Source organism: Oryx dammah, unplaced genomic scaffold, assembly GCF_014754425.2.
Source record: "Oryx dammah isolate SB20612 unplaced genomic scaffold, SCBI_Odam_1.1 HiC_scaffold_5, whole genome shotgun sequence".
Lineage (NCBI taxonomy): Eukaryota > Metazoa > Chordata > Mammalia > Artiodactyla > Bovidae > Oryx > Oryx dammah.
This window is the reverse complement of record NW_024070189.1, coordinates 2206373-2229104: the sequence shown is the minus strand read 5'-3', so window position 1 is coordinate 2229104 and position 22732 is coordinate 2206373. Positions and strand designations below refer to the sequence as shown.

General features: G+C 38.5%; 1 protein-coding gene across 1 annotated transcript in view; it reads right to left on the bottom strand.

Moving 5' to 3' along the window:
* The window catches only part of PJA2 (praja ring finger ubiquitin ligase 2), an 80110-nt gene that overhangs the window by 17278 nt on the left and 40100 nt on the right, over window positions 1-22732 (bottom strand). The window contains exons 6-7 of the mRNA XM_040239694.1: window positions 9669-9854; window positions 5142-5253 (exon numbers count right to left, since the gene is read on the bottom strand). Of these exons, the coding sequence (XP_040095628.1) occupies window positions 5142-5253; window positions 9669-9854 (298 nt within the window). The remainder of the gene's footprint in view (window positions 1-5141; window positions 5254-9668; window positions 9855-22732) is intronic.

Below are 22732 nucleotides of genomic sequence, written 5' to 3'. Positions count from 1 at the left end.
AGCCAGACATCACCCTCCAGGGCTGGTCTGCCCCAAGTTCTGCCAGCCGAGGACCGCAGTGCCTTCTCTGCCATTCACTGAACCACGGCTGTGCCATCTCCACCAAGGTGTAGACCCCAGCCACGGAGCACAGTGCGGACTCTTCCTTAGGTGGTCCTGGTGGTGGCTGCTCCTTGTGTGTGCTTGTTCTATATTCTCTAGGACGATCTTTGTTACTGAACACTCCCTTTTCATTCTAATCCCTTGTTACAGTGATTTTTACATATATTGAAGTTTCAGGTCTTTATTAGCACTACACACTGCAGTCATCAGAAAGGAGTAATGAGCCCAGTGACACAAACGTGTATTAAAGCACAGTTAGCCTGGAATACCCTCCCCAGATGGATTTCCCTGTAACAGAATCCCTTCTGTTTGTTTATGAGCTCTCTTTATATTAAAACTTTCCCATAAAGAGACAGGGAAACGGAAAGTAAGAGCCTGTTACTTCTCCTTTCTTTCTCATGAGTAACTACAGCTGCAATCATGAATGCCCTTCAATTCCCTATGTACTTCTCAAGGTAACTGCAAGAACTCATCTGTAAATTTCAATATATGTAAAAATAATTTATTGTCTTGGCACTTACATATATTTAAGATGGTCTGGGGTCACTTATAAGCAACAAGTGCAAGAAAGACCACTTTACAGCCACTGCTACGAAAATCCGTAAAAATCTGTCTACACCTTAGTACAATATATATTCAGATGTTAGCCCAAGTGTCAGAAAGACAAGTAGATGGCCTCAACAGCCTTAAAGCAGCACAATCCTTTGTCAGCACAGAATCTAGTTTCTAAAGAATAAAATAATCTAGCTTTTAAAGAATGAAGACTTATACCAAATGATTTATTACGGACTCTGAATGACCACTAATTCTAGATTAGTGATTACCACTAATTCATGATGTTAGACGATTACCACTTGGCTAGCTGATAATCTGAAGGCATCTTTGAATAGAGTCATTTACTGAGAGCTTATGACGATACCAGGTATCTTGCTAAGTGGAAAACTTTGTTTTTCCCATTTTGTAGATGAGGACCTACAACTTAAAGAGGTTAAGTCAACCATCCAAGGTCACACTGCCAAAAGAATCACTCTAACTCAAAAGTCTATGTGTTTATCTCATTTACTATCTTTCTAAGGCCTACACCCCAGTCTATATGCAGTGCTCTGTAAATATGTAAGGATTTTCTTCAGGGCTTATGGGTATGGAGTCTTGAAAAGACCAAATTTCCATTAACTTTCTTATGTAATCTCTCTTCAAAGGAATCTGCCTAACGATGCACTTCCTATCCCAGTATCATGCTGGCTCTCCTACTCTACATTCCTTTTTTATACGCTCCTCTTTTCCACTTTATAAATAAAAGCATACTTCTTTCCCATTCAGAGGGGCAATCTGAAATACCGGGGTCAAACTGAGCTATAATGTCTGAATAACAGACCTTCGTGGAGGACTTCCCATCTTCCACTTTCAAAAAAATACTGAAGGAGGCTCTCAACAAGTTTTGGGGATTTTGGCAAATACCTCAGAATTCAGTGACAATGTTAATGATAAACTCCTTCCATCCCTACCAACTGATTTATCTGAATAAGGTTTCTCAACCTTCATTCATAAAGATGAAAAGCAGAAATTGAAGGACCTAAGCTACTCCATTTTGTTAACAGAAAAACTCCATTTTGTAAGGTTCCAGGAAAAGAGCCTCTGAAAATCCAAGAGCCTTTGGAAATCCCCTGACCTCACCCCACCACCCTCGAGCCAATCAGACCCCAGACCAAAATCTCCTGACTTAATGTAGTCTACCTAGGTAATGGGAACCAATCAAAACCCGTGGCCAGCCCGGGAAATGGAAACCAATCAGAACCCGGAGCCAGCCCGGGAAAATAAAAACCAATCAGAAACCAACACCTAACCCTTCCACAGAAGGTAACCAATTAGATGTCTCCCAACTCGGAAACTCCCATTTTTCAAATTTCTCGCGCGAGAATACCCTATATAAGCAATGTAACCCAGAACTCGGGGCTCCTCCCTATAGCCACTGTGTCGGTATCGGTGGGAGCCCCAGCCCGAGCTTGGTAATAAAAACTCTCTTGCTTTTGCATCGGATATCAGCTCCCTGGTGGTCACTGGGAGATTTCGCGACTTGGACACAACAAAATAAAGTTCATGCTGACTTATGTCTCACTCTATAAATAAATTCACTCAATCAGGAAGGGAAAAAAAGCCTCTATGTCATTAAGAGATGCATTTCTAATGAAAGTTTATGTTTAAGTAATTATATGTAAAATTTGTAAGTTTGTTCCTTATACCACAAACAACTTTAACTCAATCTACACCAGTTTTTTTTTTTTTTACATTTAAATTCCTGAAGATATTTTTACTGCAAACTGGTATAATAGGTTAAATAATATTACTTAGGTTTTATGCTAAAAGTCTTTAGATGTCAATGTCAAGATGTACAAAGGAATACTTAAATTTGGGGGAGACTAAGTAAAAAGTTTTAATAACACTGTTTCAAACAGTTAAAAACCTTAAGTATTTTGCCCTATTTCTCGCTCAAATCTGAGAAAAATATGAGGCAAATGTTTATTGCCAGTGTATTAACCAATAGCCACTACGTAAAAAGAAAGGTCAGTCTAGTATTGGAAGAATAACAGAAATGAAAACAGCCACTGCCAAAAAGAGACGGTTGCTAAGAAAAAAAAAATCAAAAGCAAAGTGCTCAGTTTGCTTATTATTCATACCTGTTTTTCACTTATTTACAAAATGTTAGTGTTGAAACTAAAAGGAAAAATCCTCAATTATAAGTTATTTCAGTTCATTTTCCAAAATGATTAAGTAAGTGCATGATAGACCAAGGAAAATAAAGATTTCTTGAGACTGACAGGAAGAAGGAACGGTACTGGTTCTCTAGAAGTGAAACATGTCTCAGTCAAATCCAAATAAAATAAAGCTGAGCACTCAATCTGAAGAAGCGGTTATGCTGTGGGGAAGGGAAACATTTAATGCCGTTAATCTGATGGGTAAGAACGACTGAGAGTGCGCAGCCACGGGGCCTCCCTGGGAGCGGAGGGCAGGAGTGAGAGAGTCTAAACTCCCTGGGTGTGCGAGGCTCTTTCCTGCTCGGGTCTTTGCCACGCAGCTACTGCCTTTACCCAGCATGACCCTCGGGACAAGCCTCTCTAGCTCTTTCAAGATGCCAAACGTCATATTTCTCATTAATAACAAATTATAATAAAGTTTTTAATTTTCAAAACATCTTTCTAAAGATATTATCACATTGTAGGAGATCATAAACCACTAGCATAATGGGAAAAAACTATCTAAGCACTGCAAAACCAGACTCTAATACTGATGTATTTGTGTGGTCACTTAAAATTTGTTTAACCCAAGGAAGTTAGTAATCTTTAATCTTTACATATTCTATTTCTGATGTAGGTTATCATGCTGTGCCACTGTTTTCGGGTCAGAATTTGGCAAGGCAAGTTATACGACCTGGGAAAAGTCCTAAGAATATATAATTCTGTCTCGTGATGTTCTAACTTTTCTTCTAGTATATAGTATTATTCCCCCTCCCAGTTTTACTGCAATATAATTGATATACAGTACCATGTAAATTTGATATATAAAACATGATGATTTGACATAGATAACATTATGAAACCTTTATCCTAACAAGTCTGGTCAACACCCATCATCTCAACAGATGAAAAATTAAGCAGAAAAACATTACTTCCTTGTGATGAGAAATCGTAAGCTTTACCCTCTTAGCAGTCCTCACATATGCTGTCACCATACGCAGCGCCGCCTACATTTATCATGCTGTGCATCCCATCTCCAGGAGTCGTCGACTGTCTGCTGCTGCTGCTAAGGCGCGTCAGGCGTGGCCGACTCTGTGCGACCCCACAGAGGGCAGCTCACCAGGCTCCCCTGTCCGTGGGATTCTCCAGGCAAGAACACTGGAGTGGGCTGCCATCGTCTCGTGTAACTGGGAGTTTATGCTTCTGCCTGCCTTCATCCAATTCCTGCTTCCCCACAACCCCTTGCCTCTAGTAACCACAAACCTCATCTCCTTTCCTGAGTTTGTTTGTTTTCAATGTATAATTGACCTACAACAGTGTATTAGTTCATTAGTACACTACCAACATAGTGACTGGGTATTTCTATACATTTCAAAACAATCACCACAACACATAGGATTTCTCCTATAGTCACTCTGAGAAAGACATACACTCTAAGGAGTAACTGAGAGTGACGGTCCCTGTGGAGGATGACACACGCCTCCCTGATGCCAAGGCAGAGGCAGCCTGCACGGGCCCGCGCACCTGTAGGCAAGCAGGTCCCGGTTTCCCACTTCATGGGGTTTCACGATAAGACACCATTGCAGTGCTCCTCAAAGCTCTCTCACTCCTCGCCCTTCTTTTACTTTTGACTCATTCACCTCATTACCATGCCTCCACTGGAAATCGCCACGGAGACAGTGATTGAAAGACTTCTGAACAATGACATCCACTGGTGCAATGCAAGATCCCAAACGTGAAAAAGCCTGGACTTTCGACCACAGGCAAATACAGTTTTGAAGAAGCTGTTTGTGTTTTGGTCAAACAAAGCAAAGAAGGCAAGACAAACAGGCACCCAACGTGCATGTCTACGAGCTATGTGCGTGTGTGGGGACGAGGGGGAGTAAATTTCCCAACTGCACTAAGCAGCCAGACAGATTCAGAAGCCATACGAACCAAAAAAGGGAAGTAAGTTGAAATACATCTTTAGATATCTTTAATTTCATTTAACAAACATACTTTTGTGTATGTGTATAAAAAATATTCAGATTCACAGACCTGTATAATTCAATAGAGGAAGTATATTTCCTAAATGTAAAAAAACAAATATACTATATTCTGCAGTAGATACTGGAAAATACTGTAATTTCAGGCAAATGGGCAGGATGTCAAGTATAATTTATATACACCCTGAACCACTACTCAGTAATTGCTATTATACTGGCAAGAAAATTATTCACCTTTTCTTGAAAGCAGTTTAGAAAAATCTTTAATTTTTATCACTGTGCCTCCCACCAGCCATATATGGGTACCAGAGCACTAAAATACCTCCATAGCCTGGGCTAAGCGCTCTTCCAGCGCCATGTAAGTGAGGAACTGAGGATCCACATAAGAAATAGCTTCAGCAACTCCGAGTCCATCTGCGAAGCCATCAAACAAGCTGGGGGAAAAAAAGTACAACCGTGATTTGGGAAACCTTAATGGTGAAGACATAATTATACACTAGCATACTGACAAGCCAATAAACACGCAAGCAGAAAACCTTAAACTATTTTAATATAATCTTGTGGGGTGAGGGGCGAGAAGAACCCAACAGAAAATAAAATGCTAGGTGTAAGGAGCTAAGATACCATTCCCATCCCTAAGAGGCTGCCACACTCACTGCACAGAGTTTGTGAGAAAATTCTCTGCCGTTTCTAGTTCCAGCTCTGGGAACCGCGTACGGCTGGGATAACGGTAACACTCTTTATCTACCAATTCTTTCCCATGTCTTTCCCCTTTATTTCGGTTTCCAATTTGAATTTTGGTGAGAACATGGTAAGAACTGCTCCATCTATTTTAATTCTGTCATTGGTCAAAGCCTCTTTTTCTTCTCTTACCTTGTACTCCTTAATCACTCTGGCTTAAGAATACTTTATTTTCTCAAGTTTTTCTCATTAATTTCTCTTCTATTTTTCTAAGGACTAGGGTTTCTCCTTTACCATTCAGTCTGAAAAAGGTCTGAGCTCCTAACTGCTCACTTCTATTGCTCTGAAGGTTGTAAGCCACTTGAAGAAGATATTATGTCTTTCTTACTCTGGTTCTCATCTTCTCCCCTCCACGTTTATATATACACAGATTCCTCCCTTTCCTCTAGACTTGGAAATACTAAATACTTCAAGATTCAGAACAGATAAGATATCCTCAGTCATCTTTCTAAATCTTGTTCTGCTGGAATTCCATCCCTTCAATCATCCTTTGTGCAGATAATTCCTAAGCCTTTACCTAATACAGACTCTCTCTCGAGTTCTTGACCTATATTTTTAATTTTCTGTGGGGCACTTGACCTCAATGAACTCCTACCACCTCGAATGCAACATCTCCAAAACTGGGCTTATTTCGTCTAGTTAAAGACAAGCTTCTGTTGACCTCCACATTCCTATCAGAAACTGAGTATCACAGTCAATAACACCCAGTTACTTATGCTAGCTCAAAATAGTTATGATGTGCCTCTGTGCCTCCATTAAAATTACAAATCTATGGCCCAGAGATCTAAAGTATTTCTATGAAGACTATGTTAAAGCTTAGTATTATCCAGAAATCAGCAGACATCATATGGTACAAAAGGAACGGGCATTTTCACACAATCACAGATTTCAGAATTAGAATTAAAACTTAGATTACTGAACCCAACCTCCTCTGCACTGTTAACTCCTTCACCTATCAGTGAGATATAGGTCAGAGAGGAAGGAACTTGGAGTCAGACAGACAGGAATTTAATGTCACATTTAACTGAATTATTGTTAAACAATATGAAATTTTTATTGGGTTGTTACTGTCTGTCTATAAAACAAATTAGATGAGCAAGTGCACACAGGTGCTGTGCAGAGACGGCACCAGATCGGGCGTTCAGGAAGCAGGCGTGCGTGGCGGAGCAGAGCCTGCACTGCAAGTGTGAAATGTACGAGTTCAGTGCTCGAGCTCTGCCTGCCGAAGCAACACAAACTATGTCCCCTTACTCTTTCAAGTGATGAGAATCAATTATCCCCTAAAATTCTTTTCTTGTCTAAGCTAAACAAACCTAGACACTCAGAGCATAATTTGGTTGTACTCTGGTAACTGAAGAACGATCAGTGTACATTAAAAATTCCAGTAGTGTTCATCTGGTAAAAACCATGGTAATAACCGTCTCAGATGAGAAGCTCCATGGACAGTTTGAGAGGAAACAGGTCCATCTTCCCACTTGATGGTAAAAATGGCAACTGTACAGGGATGAACTCAGAGACAGTACCTTCACAAAGTGATCAGAATTAATGTCATCATGGGACGATTTGACACCATGTGCCTTCTGACACGCACTGAGAACAGAACCTTGCTCCTACGGTCTGCCTGCTAACGCCACCTAACTCACACCTAACCATGCCATCAGACAAAATTAACCTAAGAGACCCTGCTGGAGTTCAGCTCCAGCAGCCAGGGGATCAGCCTGAAGGGATGAGCGGTGTCGGCGGGGAATGAGGCAGCCTCTGACTCAGACAGAGTTCCTGCTTCATCGATTCAGTTAATAATGGTAACTCAATTTCTAACCAAGAGAAAACTTAAGTTGTTATCAAAGAATAAATAAATGGTACATTTGGGATGTGTCTAAATCTAAAATCTATGTTTTTTGCACATCAACTCCTACCACATAAATCTGTGAAATAGTCTCTGGTTATCCTATAGCACTTCTGTGACTTAATGAAAACAAAAAAGCAAGCCAACTTTTGATAGAGGATTTTTTCCATTTTCCTTTAAGCTAAAATAAAAAGCCAAAGACTTTTTTTTTTCTATGCAGAGGCGAAACTGAAAAGAAAAAAAAAAGCATTAAATTTTGGAGTCACATAGGAATTGCTGCTGTTTACTATGGGCATTCCTTTAAGATGCCAAAATGACATGCTATTTTAATGTGAAAATCAAACCATATTTTTACCTTATCAACATTTAGCTACTACCACATAAATCAAACAGAATACCACCAAAGCAAATAATGAGGTGTTGCCATATTTAGACAAAATTCAGAACAGTAATTTCATAAATTTTGTCTTAAAAATCAAGGCTAAATTGGTTTCCATATTAGAAAAAAACAAACTACTTTGAAGCTTCACAACTTGGGGAGCAATCAGTAATGTCTTTACAATCTTAATACAACAGCCATATCCAGAACAATCATCTATGAAGTAGAAGCTTTCAAATTTAAGTTAAAATTCATTCAATAAAGACCTCAATCATTTCTTCAAGTTTTTATGGGAAGCCTTTTTTGAAGGTTATTTAGAAATATACATATCAAGAATTTAAAAAATATCACGTTAGTAATACCATCTCTTATTAATCTGTCCTAAAGAAACAATCTCATGTACAGATCAAGTTTTATGGGTGAAAAATTTACTGCACTATTTCAATAAGGAAATAATCAAGTAAATTTTCATGCCTCTGTAGGGTGGAGCATTTATACAGTATTTCTCATATGAAACCATAAGTGTCTCCCAACATGCACAGATGATGCTGAGTACACAATCCTGCTGAGCACTGTCAGAAACGACGGTGCGTAATGTCATCAGGAAGAAAGTCAGAATGAACAAGCTCAGGAAGAGGGGAGTGGGCAGGCCTGAAGGAGGAGAGAAACAAAGGGGGTGTTCAAGGTCACCCAGACCAGGACTAGGTGAGGCCACTGATTCCATTATGCTTGGGAAGACAGAAAACAGGTCTCAGAAGAGAGCCTGTAGGATGAATTACAAACTAACTGTGTGGCTGTGAAGAAACCCCACTTCTGCCTCTGTAACAGGGTCACTAAGATCTGCTCTGACTCTTCCCCCTGTAACAGGGTCACTAAGATCTGCTCTGACTTTTCCCCGAGGGAGGGAGAAAAGGGTCAGCAAGCAGAATCATGGAAACACTGTGTTTCGTGTCTGGAAAAATTTAGAGAAGTACAAAGAAAAAACATTCAGAAAGAGAAACTGAAGACACAAAGGAGGCCTTAAAAATATATCACCAGGGGTCTGAATGAGTTTTTCTTACCTTTATTTTTCTAAATTTTCTGTAATGGAATTTTAACTGGAAAAATAAGACAAATTCTAAAAAATATATCTGTGCAGAGAAGAAAATAAGGGTAGTATCAAGCCATAATTTTTTCCAGAAAAAGTAACAAAAACAGAGTAGCTGGAACAAACATTCTCTCTACATCTGAGTAATTATTCCAGAGGGCTGTGCACACTTGAAAAAAAAGTCTAAGTTTATAAACCAAAATAGATAAATTCTGATCATTCTATCACAAGCAGTAACAATTCTACAATCCATTTAATGTATATGTTGCTTTTATTTGAAGCTCACTATTCTTTGCAGCATGAAGTAAATTTAATCCATTCAACATCTCTGGGAAGGTACAACTGTATTTTGCAAATACAGAAGGAAAATTATAGTCTTGATTCTTCTGATTCAATCACAGGTTTTGAAATTCTTCAAGTAGTATTCATCATGGACTTTTTTTTTTTTACAGGATTATATTAAGTGCTATATTAAGGGGATCAGCACACACGATATATATTTGTCATAAAAAAATTTTAACACCAAATTTAAAAGTCAGAAATCTCAAACAAGTATGTGAATAACTAGGATACAAGCTAAGCATCCGTAGAGTTAATGGTCAAAGAAGGAAGAGGTCAATAACTAGAGTTCATGTAGGAAGCAATATCTGAAATGAGCTTGGAAGGAGAGGAAGACTGACAGATGAGAAAAATCGAAATATTTCTTAGTGTCAGAGATCCAGTTTTCATAATTTAGAATCATGAGCGAATCCTACGCAGTGAGCAGTGAGCATGGTGCGCACACTGAGCTACATACCTCCAGTCCACGTCCAAGTCTTCACTCACACTGGAGTCATCCTCAAGGTTATTGTTGCCATCCAACATGAAAGCCTCTGGCTGCGCAAACTCGTTAGCGGGCTCATTCCCTTCATCACTGCTGCTCTCATTGACTTCATTGTACTGTAACCAAGGAATTTCTCCCTCTTCCAAGGATGTTTGTTCCCTATCACAAACATTTTCATGGAAGAAAAGATATTATTATTTTAAAACATATCATAAATGTTTTCTTTAAAGAGCTCTCTTTAGTGCAAGTAGATACTTTATTTAAATTCTAATTTTTGGTACTTACATGATTCTAAAAAATCTGCCTTCTTTAGATGTGAATCCGTTTATTTGATATATATTATCTATACTCTATTTTCTTTTTGCAGGAGAAAAATAAAAACTCACCCTAGATAATCTGAATGGTTATATCCCGATCTCGAGTAGCTCCCCTCAGTTACAGTAAGGCCACGCTGCTCGGCCTGGCCTACTAACCCTGCAAAGCAGCAGCCTGCCCCTGGGCTCGCCGCCCCCACCTGCACTGCTTTCCCGCTGCGCGCTCTCCTCCCGGAGCTGCGGAGCTCAGCCCACCTCGCCAACACCCCCTCCATGTGAAATGCCTTCCACCAGATGCGTGCACTCCCACTCCCTGCCTGCTGCTCAGACCAGAGGCAATGTCGCTGCTTCAAGGGAAGCCTGTCGTGACCACTCATTTTAAGCAGCTCACCAGTCACTGCTGATGCAGCATTCTGCTTGTTTTCCTTATAGACCTTCCTTTTACTTATCACTTTGTTTATTATTAGTCATTCATCCATTAGAAAATAAGCTAACAGAAACAAGGATAGACAAATCAATGACACAGATAAAGAAGATAAGAAAAATGAAAGTATTTCAAAACAATAGGGGAAAAGACCATTTGATGAATGACACTGAGACCGCTGGGCACACACATGGCGGGGTGGTGGTGGTGGTTACGTTCTGATGTCATTATTTGCCTTAAATAAATTCCAGATCTACTTTACAAAAATGTATGTCTGCCTTCAATACCTCTAAAAAACACAAGTACTAAAAGAACCACAAGAGAAATTTCCACAAAAATCTCAGTGTCGTTCTAAACATGATGCAAAATTTTGAAGCCAAAGATAAATTAATTGCTAAAGTTCACAACATACACATTAAAGAAAATGCTCATGCAAAAGCCAAAACACCAAAAACTTGGACCCAAAGACCAAACTGAGAAAAATTAATAATTATAATACATACGAAAAAACGGCATTTCAAGGCTGCAAACACCGAACAAAAGCTACTTTCAAATTTACAAATAAGAGAATTATACTGGTAGAATCTTCTTATTCATTTTATTTGACAAAAAAATACCTTTTGGTATACCAAAAGGAGGTTAAATAATATAGTCTCAGCAAAGTTTCATTTTGGTTTGGGTTTAAGACGAGAAATAATGCTATGCCAGAGTTTATGGATCTCCACTTGAAGAACAGCTAGTTAGGGCTCTACTCCCTGTCAGGTGTAGGGACGAGAACATCTATGGAACAGATGTACCCAGTGCCCACAGCAAGAAGCAGCACATTGTAGATATAAAGAAACCATCTCCTTCTAACCTAAATCCATTAATGTCTAACTTCTGCTCCTCAACTACACTTCACAAGAACATGCTTTTATGATTTAGTCTAATAAAACGAGAGAAATGAGCATACCAAAATATGCTTATTTTGTTAAAGTTTTAACGTCTAATACATAAAGACAGTAGATGCTTTCTTGTGCATAATTTAGTTTCAGTAAAATTAAGCCTCAAGCAGTTTTAAAGTACAAATCAAGCTAAAAGTCTCTGCGCAGCAGACCTCTCTTCACAGCTTTCTGAGCGTACCTGGCACAGAGTCCTCTACCTCTCCCAGGACTCACTTGCCTCCTCCTAGGCTGGCAACTTCTCAAGGGCGTGACACGCTGTTGTCTCTCCTCATTACCCTGGAGGAGGGCACGGCAACCCACTGCAGTGCTCCTGCCTGGGGAATCCCATGGCCAGGGGAGCCTGGTGGGCTTCTGTCCATGGGGTCGCAGAGTCAGACACGCCTGAGCAACTGAGCCCAGGGCACTCCTCAGAGCCTCACTCCCTGTAACATGCGCTTGACACTTAATAGGTTCTCTCTCTGTGCTGCAAATGTAATAATAAACCCTTGAAAAAGAAATCTTTTAAAAGTCAAACAATTCAGAGATTAAGCCTAGAACAGTCCTTGAAAATGTCTATTTCAATATACACCTATAAGAAATACATTTTTTCTTATTATACAGCTATCAAAATGACTGTTATGCTGTAATTCAGATATTTAACATAAAACTCAAATACATGGTTGACAATTATTCAGTATAAGAAATATTAATTTATGAGGTTTTTAAATTCAAAGAAGAAAACTAAAATAAGAAATTATTCTGAATCTAAATGATGATGTCATTAATACTCTTTCAACTATATAAATAATCCTTGGCTACATATCTTGCTCAACCATTTGTTTCTCTCACTCACAACTCATCACAACACAGCTGTGAAACAGAGACTCAGTGCTGTGTGGCGCGTGTCTCAGCATGCCACACGGTCACTTGCCATTTAACACAGGACCGGTCAGGCCAGAAGGGGGGCACTGTGGCTGGACCGAGTTGGCCTGATAGTGTGACAGAAGGAATTCTGATCTTAAAAACAAAAAGAGACCGACAGGACAACAGAAGTACCGAGGCCCGGCTGTTAGCTCCCCACGAGCCACAGTGGAGGGGTCTCTCAACCCAAAGGTCCCCTTCCTGAGCTCTGGACCGTCTTCTCAAGAATCTCACTTACCTTTGCTCTAATTATCAGTCAGTTACTTTCTCCTTGAACATTCTATAAGCAAACAGTCATGCTTCTCAGTTTTTAGGGGTGAGGACAACCCTTTTCTAGGCCCAAAATCCACCTGGAATCTCTTCCCTTTTGTAAAGAACTGGGTATCTCCATTTTCTCACCTTCAATTCCCTTTATTTTTCAATTCCTTTTTTTTTCAAATGCAAAATATATGCCACCTATTTTAGTTACACAGTATGTTATACTGAGCAATCGGAGCCCAGTCACCCAAGCCAGGAAGAACGTCGGCACTGACCAGCACGCCCTTGTGCTCTACACTGCCTCTATCCCCTTGTCTGAAAGATGTTTTCACTATTTTTCCATACTTAAATAAGACATTTACTACTGCCTGTTTTTAAACTTTATGAAATAGGTATGATACACATTTTCCCGGGAATGGTTATTCTCACTCAGCATACTATCTTTAAGACTCATCCATGTTTCTGTATGTAACTATGGCCCATTCATTACCTCTGCTGTGTAATACTCTATGTATGAATACATTAATTTTTCTTATTAACACACACTGGGGTAATATCCACCTCAACAAGCAGCGTGTAAGAACTGATCTACATCCTCCAAAACATCTGACACTGCTAACACAGCAGGTGATTAAAAGAAGACCCCTCCTTGTGACCCCTTCATCATTGTTGTTATCTTTTGGCTGCACCACATAGCAGGCGGGATCTTAGTTCCCCGACCAGGGATTGAACCTGCACGCCCTGCGTGAGAAGCACAGAGTCCTAACCACGAGACCACCAGGGAAGTCCCCCTCCTTGTGTTCTTAATGTACACTCCCTGATTACTAATGATCTAAGCATCTTTTGATATTTTTAATTCACTGTTAATATTTCCTCTTCAGTGAGTTATCTGCTTAAGGTTTTGATCATTTCACAATCAGACTAAGTTTTGCTTACTGATTTCCAGCTCACTATGTACTCTGCACATTAAGACTTTACACTGTTAAGAACAATTTCCTAATTTGGCTCTCTTCTTTTCCATCTTTTTTATCTTTTACTAATCTCCCATCCTGCCATGCTAACACTTCCCCCTCAATGGCCATAGAAATGGTACACTTGTCTTACTCCTGATCTTAAGGGGGGAGTTTTTTTCAATGCTTCTTTATTGAAAATTATTTCTATTTTTTAGATAGGTTTTATGAGGGCAAGGAAATTCTGTTCTGATCTTAGTTTCTGAATTTTTATCATTACGAGATGCTGAACATTACAAGTGATTTTTTTTACCCCACAGGAAAAAAAAACCTACAGAATCTGTCATTTGAATTTTCTCCTGTATTTTGCTAATGTGGTGATAACATTTATAGGTATTCTACATGAAACTATTTTACATACCTGGAATAAACTCAAATTGGTAACAATTTTATCTGTTAAAAACTACACTTAACAAATTCAGATTTCCAATAATTCTGTTTAAGAGTCTGCTGTATACTTTAATGACTTACATAAGCTTATAATTTTCTTCACATACCCTTTGGTACTAGGGTTATACTGGCCTTATCTCAATGACTTGGAAAAACAGTTCTTTTCTCATTCTCTTGAATAGTATGATATGACCTTTGAAAGTCTAGAGAGAATTTAAGAGAATTCAGCTCTAAAACCATTTGGATTGGTTGTTTTCTCCATGGAAAGAGTGTAAACCACTGACTACGTATCTGAAATAGTTATCACGTTATCTAGGGCAGCGAGTGTTGCTGAACTCCACTCTTCTGGGAACCCGTCAGCCTCTGAGTCTTCGAGGGCACTGCTCCTGAGTTCACAGTGCTCTTCCTGGTCCACAGGCCTCTGCTGGCTTTGCAGCTCTGTCCCCGTCCACACTCCCAGATCACCCATCTGCATCATCTGTACTTTCCTGCTCACTACCAACTGCAACGTCTTCTGGTTCTTACCTTTGCGGAGTATCAGCTTCCGGCTTCTCTGATTCTCCCTGCTGTTACTGTTTTCTAATTACGTTGACTTTTGTTCTCGTCTTCTCTAACTCGATTCTTATCCTACCTTAGTTTATTTATTCTAATATTCCTTTTCTATTTTTTAAGTTAAATGCATGGCTACTCCATTTTCAGCTTTTGTTTTTTTCCTAACGTAAGTATTTATAAAGAAAAATGTAACTGTAAATATCAATTCCACTATAATGCCACAGGTTTTGATTGGCGGTGTTTTCACTATCATTGAGTTGCATGCTGTTTAAACTTCTAGTATGATTTCTTCTTTGTCCTACTGGTTTTTTATAAGGACGGATAATTTCAAATGCTAAGGGGGTTTTATATAACACACATGTATTATTTATAAGATTAACTGCATGATGGTCAGAGAAACTGGTCTGCAGGATCCTGATTCTTCGAAATGTGTCAATCTGTGCTGTGCAGTCTCTAGTACACGTTCACTTCTTGTGTGTTTGTATTCCACAGCATGCAGTGTTCATTAAACCTTGTTTAAATGAGTTCCTCAAATCTGCAATTGATTTTTTGTATCCATGAATTAGAAATTCAGAAAGGTATTTAAAATTTTTCTAATATGACAGAAAATCTGTCAGTATTCTCTAGTTTGATTAAATTTTTATTTAAATTGTTTGAGTCTATCTTATTAGGCACATTCAAGTTTGAAACTGCTGCATTTTGCTGGAAAATCTGCCTTACCGCGCAGAGGCCGCCGGCCTTCCCAGTGACGCTCTTCTAAGCTTGCTTTGCTGACGCTAGTGTGGCTAGTCCATTTTCCTTCAGTCAGCATTTCCCTGAAATATCGTTTTCTGTCCTTTAACCTTCAATCTTTCTGTATGCTAATGCTGTAAGTGTGGGTTTTATAAACAACATTTAACTTAAAAATCTAACTGATTTGAAGCTTTATCTTTCACAAGCAGAGAGTAAACAGTTTATATTACAGAACTTTTTTTTACATGCTTTAATCTCTATTTTTCTTCCATGTTTAAATGCTTTTTCTTCCTTTATTTACTGTTATTTGGATTGACTTTAAATGTTATTTTTCCATGTCTCAAGTTTCTTTTTTCCTTGTATACAGGTTTCTAACACGTATACTCTGTATTTATTCTTATAATAGCTATCCTTAAAATTTTACCATACAAATTTACCTTATGTCAAAAGCTAACTTTCGGACCTCTCCCAAACTATACACTCCAACGCTGACCTTTCCCATCAACGGAAATACCACTGCTGTACAGCGTGTTAGTTCTCTCCTTCTCACCAACTGACTTCTATTTTTCTAAATCAAATTACTGTGTTTTTTATTACAGGATACTAATGCAAGCACTAGATGACTTCCAAATGTGTTTCTGTTTGTATGCATGTATCTGTACATCTAACTACAATTCAGGACACTTCCCTTAAACTTATAAGCTAAATATCCACATGTCTCCTGCCACCTACAATGCATGTCTAACTCACACTTAAAATTCCAGAAAGGGGTTCCTACTTCCCATATTTTCTCCCCAGGCTTCCTCATCTTAGTCAATGACATTAACGTCTACCTAATGCTCAAACAAAATACGCAGGCATAATTGACTGACTTCTCCCTCTCTTACACACCAATCCTAACTCAAAAATAGTCCCAAACTTGTTTACCTTTTAAAATTCTCACTATCAGATAACCCCTCACAGCCTAACTCACTCTTAGCTTCTTTTTTACTTTAGTCCCTTTCCAATTCAATCTCCACAAAGCTGTTTGATCTTTTAAAAATGTGTTATTAAATCAGTTAATTCTCCACACTTGAAACTCTCACTGCTCTCTGAGCAACTCCAGCTGCTGTGTGCTCTTCAGCCCAGTTCCAGCCCACGCCCTCTCATCTTGCTCTGTCGCTCACCTGCTTCAGCCCCTTGTCCTCTGGCATCCACGCCCTTTCCTTTCCAGCGCCTCTGCTCAGACCCTTCCTACTGCCTAGAAAGCGCTCCCTCAAGAGTTGCTTGTGTATTTTTGAGATTAGTTGTTTGTCAGTTGCTTCATTTGCTATTATTTTCTCCCATTCTGAAAGCTGTCTTTTCAGCTTGCTTATAGTTTCCTTTTTTGGGCAAAAGCTTTTAAGTTTAATTAGGTCCCATCTGTTTATTTTTGATTTTATTTCCAATATTCTGGGAGGTGGGTCACAGAGGATCCTGCTGTGATTTGTGTCAGAGAGTGTTTTGTCTATGTTCTTATGTTCTCCTCTAGGAGTTTTATAGTTTCTGGTCTTACGTTTAGACCTTTAATGCATTTTGAGTTTATTTTTGTGTATGGTGTTAGAAAGTGATCTAGTTTCACTCTTTTACAAGTGGCTGACCAGTTTTCCCAGCACCACTTGTTAAAGAGATTGTCTTTCATCCATTGTACATTCTTGCCTCCTTTGTCGAAGATAAGGTGTCCACAGGTGCATGGATTTATCTCTGGGCTTTCTATTTTGTTCCATTGATCTATATTTCTGTCTTTGTGCCAGTACCATACCGTCTTGATGACTGTGGCTTTGTAGTAGAGCCTGAAGTCAGGCAAGTTGATTCCTCCAGTTCCATTCTTCTTTCTCAAGATTGCCTTGGCTATTCGAGGTTTTTTGTATTTCCATACAAATTGTGAAATTATTTGTTCTAGCTCTGTGAAAAATACCGTTGGTAGCTTGACAGGCATTGCATTAAATCTACAGATTGCTTTGGGTAGTATACTCATTTTTACTATATTGATTCTTCCAATCCATGAACATGGTATATTTCTTCATCTATTAGTGTCCGCTTTGATTTCTTTCACCAGTGTTTTATAGTTCTCTATATATAGGTCTTTGGTTTCTTTAGGGAGATATATTCCTAAGTATTTTATTCTTTTCGTTGCAATGGTGAATGGAATTGTTTCCTTAATTTCTCTTTCTACTTTCTCATTATTAGTGTATAGGAATGCAAGGGATTTCTGTGTGTTGACTTTATATCCTGCAGCTTTACTACATTCACTGATTAGCTCTAGTAATTTTCTGGTGGAGTCTTTAGTGTTTTCTATGTAGAGGATCATGTCATCTGCAAACAGAGTTTTACTTCTTGTTTTCCAATTTGGATTCCCTTTATTTCTTTTTCTGCTCTGATTGCTGTGGCCAAAACTTCCAGAATTATGTTTAATAGTAGTAGTGAAAGTGGGCACCCTTGTCTTGTTCCTGACTTTAGGGGACATGCTTTCAATTTTTCACCATTGAGGATAATGTTTGCTGTGGGTTTGTCATATATAGCTTTTATTATGTTGAGGTATGTTCCTTCTATTCCTGCTTTCTGGAGAGTTTTTATCATAAACGGATGTTGAATTTTATCAAAGGCTTTCTCTGCATCTATTGAGATAATCATATGGCTTTTATTTTTCAATTTGTTAATATGGTGAATTACATTGATTGATTTGCAGATATTGAAGAATCCTTGCATCCCTGGGATAAAGCCCACCCGGTCATGGTGTATGATCTTTTTAATGTGTTGTTGGATTCTGATTGCTAGAATTTTGTTAAGGATTTTTGCATTTATGTTCATCAGTGATATTGGCCTGTAGTTTTCTTTATTTGTGGCATCTTTGTCAGGTTTTGGTATTAGGGTGATGGTGGCCTCACAGAATGAGTTCGAAAGTTTACCTTCCTCTACAATTTCCTGGAAGAGTTTGAGTAGGATAGGTGTTAGCTCTTCTCTAAACTTTTGGAAGAATTCAGCTGTGAAGCCGTCTGGACCTGGGCTTTTGTTTGCTGGAAGATTTCTGATTACAGTTTCAATTTCTATGCTTGTGATGGGTCTGTTAAGATTTTCTATTTCTTCCTGGTTCAGTTTTGGAAAGTTGTACTTTTCTAAGAATTTGTCCATTTCTTCCACATTGTCCATTTTATTGGCATATAATTGCTGATAGTAGTCTCATGATCCTTTGTATTTCTGTGTTGTCTGTTGTGATCTCTCCATTTTCATTTCTAATTTTATTGATTTGATTTTTCTCCCTTTGTTTCTTGATGATTCTGGTTAATGGTTTGTCAATTTTATTTATCCTTTCAAAGAACCAGCTTTTGTCTTTGTTGATTTCTGCTATGGTCTCTTGTTTCTTTTGCATTTATTTCTGCCCTAATTTTTAAGATTTCTTTCCTACTACTAACCCCGGGGTTCTTCATTTCTTCCTTTTCTAGTTGCTTTAGGTGTAGAGTTAGGTTATTTGACTTTTTTGTTTCTTGAGGTATGCCTGTATTGCTATGAACTTTCCCCTTACCACTGCTTTTATAGTGTTCCACAGGTTCTGGGTTGTTGTGTTTTCATTCATTCGTTTCTATGCATATTTTGATTTCTTTTTTGATTTCTTCTGTGATTTCTTGGTTATTCAGAAGCATGTTGTTCAGCCTCCATATGTTGGAATTTTTAATAGTTTTTCCCCTATAATTGAGATCTAATCTTACTGCATTGTGGTCAGAAAAGATGCTTGGGATGATTTCAATTTTTTTTGAATTTACCAAGGCTAGATTTATGGCCCAGGATGTGATCTATCCTGGAGAAGGTTCAGTGTGTGCTTGAGAAAAAGGTGAAATTCATTGTTTTGGGGTGAAATGTCCTATAGATATCAATTAGGTCTAACTGGCCTATTGTATCATTTAAAGTTTGCATTTCTTTGTTAATTTTCTGTTTAGTTGATCTGTCCATAGATGTGAGTGGGGTATTAAATCTCCCACTATTATTGTGTTGTTGTTAATTTCCCCTTTCATACTTGTTAGCGTTTGTCTTACATATTGTGGTGTTCCTATGTTGGATACATATATATTTATAATTGTTCTATCTTCTTCTTGGATTGATCCTTTGATCATTATGTAGTGGCCTTCTTTGTCTCTTTTCACAGCCTTTGCTTTTAAGTCTATTTTATCTGATATGAGTATTGCTACTCCTGCTTTCTTTTGGTCTCTATTTGCATGGAATATCTTTTTCCAGCCCTTCACTTTCAGTCTGTATGTGTCCCCTATTTTGAGGTGGGTTTCTTGTAGACAACATATATAGGGGTCTTGTTTTTGTATCCATTCAGCCAGTCTTTGCCTTTTGGTTGGGGCATTCAACCCATTTACATTTTAGGTAATTATTGATAAGTATGATCCCGTTGCCATTTACTTTATTGTTTTGGGTTTTGGTTTACACATCCTTTTTGTGTTTCCTGTCTAGAGAATATCCTTTAGCATTTGTTGGAGAGCGGGCTTGGTGGTGCTGAATTCTCTCAGCTTTTGCTTGTCTATAAAGCTTTTGATTTCTCCTTCATATTTAAATGAGATCCTTGCTGGGTACAGTAATCTGGGCTTGTAGGTTATTTTCTTTCATCACTTTAAGTATGTCTTGCCATTCCCTCCTGGCCTGCAGAGTTTCTATTGAAAGATCAGCTGTTATCCTTATGGGAATCCCCTTGTGTGTTATTTGTTGTTTTTCCCTTGCTGCTTTTAATATTTGTTCTTTGTGTTTGATCTTTGTTAATTTGATTAATATGTGTCTTGGGGTGTTTCACCTTGGGTTTATCCTGTTTGGGACTAACTTCTGCAGCTCAATTCTAGAAAAATAAATGACCCAATCAAAAAATGGGCCAAAGAACTAAACAGACATTTCTCCAAAGAAGACATACAGATGGCTAACAAACACATGAAAAGATGCTCAACATCACTCATTATCAGAGAAATACAAATCAAAACCACAATGAGGTACCATTTCACGCCAGTCAGAATGGCTGTGATCCAAAAGTCTACAAACAATAAATGCTGGAGAGGGTGTGGATTAAAGGGAACCCTCTTACACTGTTGGTGGGAATGCAAACTATTACAGCCACTATGGAAAACAGTGTGGAGATTCCTTAAAAAACTGGAAATTGAACTGCTTTATGACCCAGCAATCCCACTGCTGGGCATACACACCAAAGAAACCAGACTTGAAAGAGACACATGTACCCCAATGTTCATCACAGCATTGTTTATAACAGCCAGGACATGGAAGCAACCTAGATGTCCGTCAGCAGATGAATGGATGAGAAAGCTGTGGTACATATACACAATGGAGTATTACTCAGCCATTTAAAAGAATACATTTGAATCAGTTCTAATGTGGTGGATGAAACTGGAGTCGATTATACAGTGGAGTAAGCCAGAAAGAAAAACACCACTATAGTATACTAACGCATATATATGGAATTTAGAAAGATAGTAATGATAACTCTGTATGTGAGACAGAAAGAGACACAGATGTATAGAACAGTCTTCTGGACTCTGTGGGAGAGGGAGAGGGTGGGATGATTTGGGAGAATGGCACTGAAACATGTATAATATCAAATATGAAACAAATCACCACTCCAGGTTCAATGCATGATACTGGATGCTTGGGGCTGGTGCACTGGAACGACCCAGAGGGATGGTATGGGAAGGGAGGAGGGAGGGGGGTTCAGGATGGGGAACACATGTATACCTGTGGCAGATTCATGTTGATGTATGGCAAAACCAATACAATATTGTAAAGTAATTAACCTCCAACTAAAATAAATAAATTTTTATTTTTAAAAAAAAGCTCTCCCTCAACTGCCACTTCTCATCTTTTAGAACTCAGTTCAAAAGTCAATTCCTAAGAGAAGTCCTCCCTGACCATTCTAAGTAATATAAGCGCCTATTGGTTGCTTTATGACATTTGTGCTTCATTCCCTTCACCGTGATTATAAGCTTGTGATTTACGATTATTTCCATCTTACATATTGCCTGCCACCGCCACCGCCAGCATAACACAAGCTTCGTGCAGGAGCCTGGCCTTGTTCACTGGCACAACCCCAGGGTCCAGGACAACGCTTACTGCATGCTCAGCACACGGCACACACTGCTCGCTCAGTGTTTGTTGCGTGATAGTTTACACACCAAACATTACATATGAAATCTCACCAATTACATACAGAAAATTTAATACTTAGTAAACTAACTAATTGAAGGCAGGAAGAGAAGGGGACGGCAGAGGATGAGATGGTTGGATGCCATCACAGACTCAATGGACATGAGTCTGAGTAAGCTCCGGGAGTTGGTGATGGACAGGGAGGCCTGGTGTGCTGCAGTGCATAGGGTCGCAAAGAGTTGGACACGACTGAGCGACTGAACTCAACTGAACTGAAACTAACTAATAATAATTAAAGATGATCAAACATAAAGTTAGGAAGAGGGAAAAAAATGCCACTTAAACCAGTTATCAAAACAATTATCAAAACCAATTGTTTGTACATTCCTTTCTTTACAAATTTTCTAATGTTTTTTATTTGTAGATTTTCTTATAGAATTAATCTCAAGCTGGAAATTTATATTTTTTGAAAAGTAAAAATTTGATGTTTTTCCAAGTTGAAATAGTTTTTTCCTAAGAAAATACATTTACCAAAATAGATTTCACGAGACTAAATTAGAACCAATTATCATCATAAAGAAATTTTAATTATCAAAGAAATACTCCCTCAAAATAAAATACTAACCTGAAAGGTTTCACAAATACTAACAGCCTTTAAAGGAATAAGAAGCTATTTAAACACCAAGAGATACAATGCATATTAATATATTTATATACTCTTTTAGCAAAGAGAGTATCAAACTTATCAAGACAAAAAAAAAAAAACCACAAATAGGGAAAATTCACACAGCTCTCAATGTAAAAATCCTATGTAAAACGCCGCCAAAAGAATCTACTACTACTACGACCAAGTCGCTTTAGTCGTGTCCAACTCTGTGCAACCCCACAGGTGGCAGCCCACCAGGCTCCGCCTCCCTGGGATTTTCCAGGCAAGAGTTACTGGAGTGGGGTGCCGTTGCAAAAACAATCTAGCAGCTCATTAAAACAACAATAAACCATGACTAGGTGATCATGCTGGGTTAATTATAAGAAGTAGTAAGGGCAGCTGAATATTAGGAAATTGAGTAACAGAATAACTGCTCACAATTACTAGGACAAAAGTAAAAAATCACTATGTCATTTCCACTGGTGCTAACGAGACTTTAAAATTCAACAAACATTCTTACCAGAAACCTATAAAATACAAAATGGGGAAAATTTCTTTAATGTGATTTAAAACAAAAAAAATCTTTGTATATGAGTATATGAGCACATATTCTTTCTATATGTATGAAATCAATCTAAACACCAGTGTCTCTCTTACCCGGGAAATACTAGTGGAGCAAGAGCTGGTAAACAATGGCCCACAGCTTAT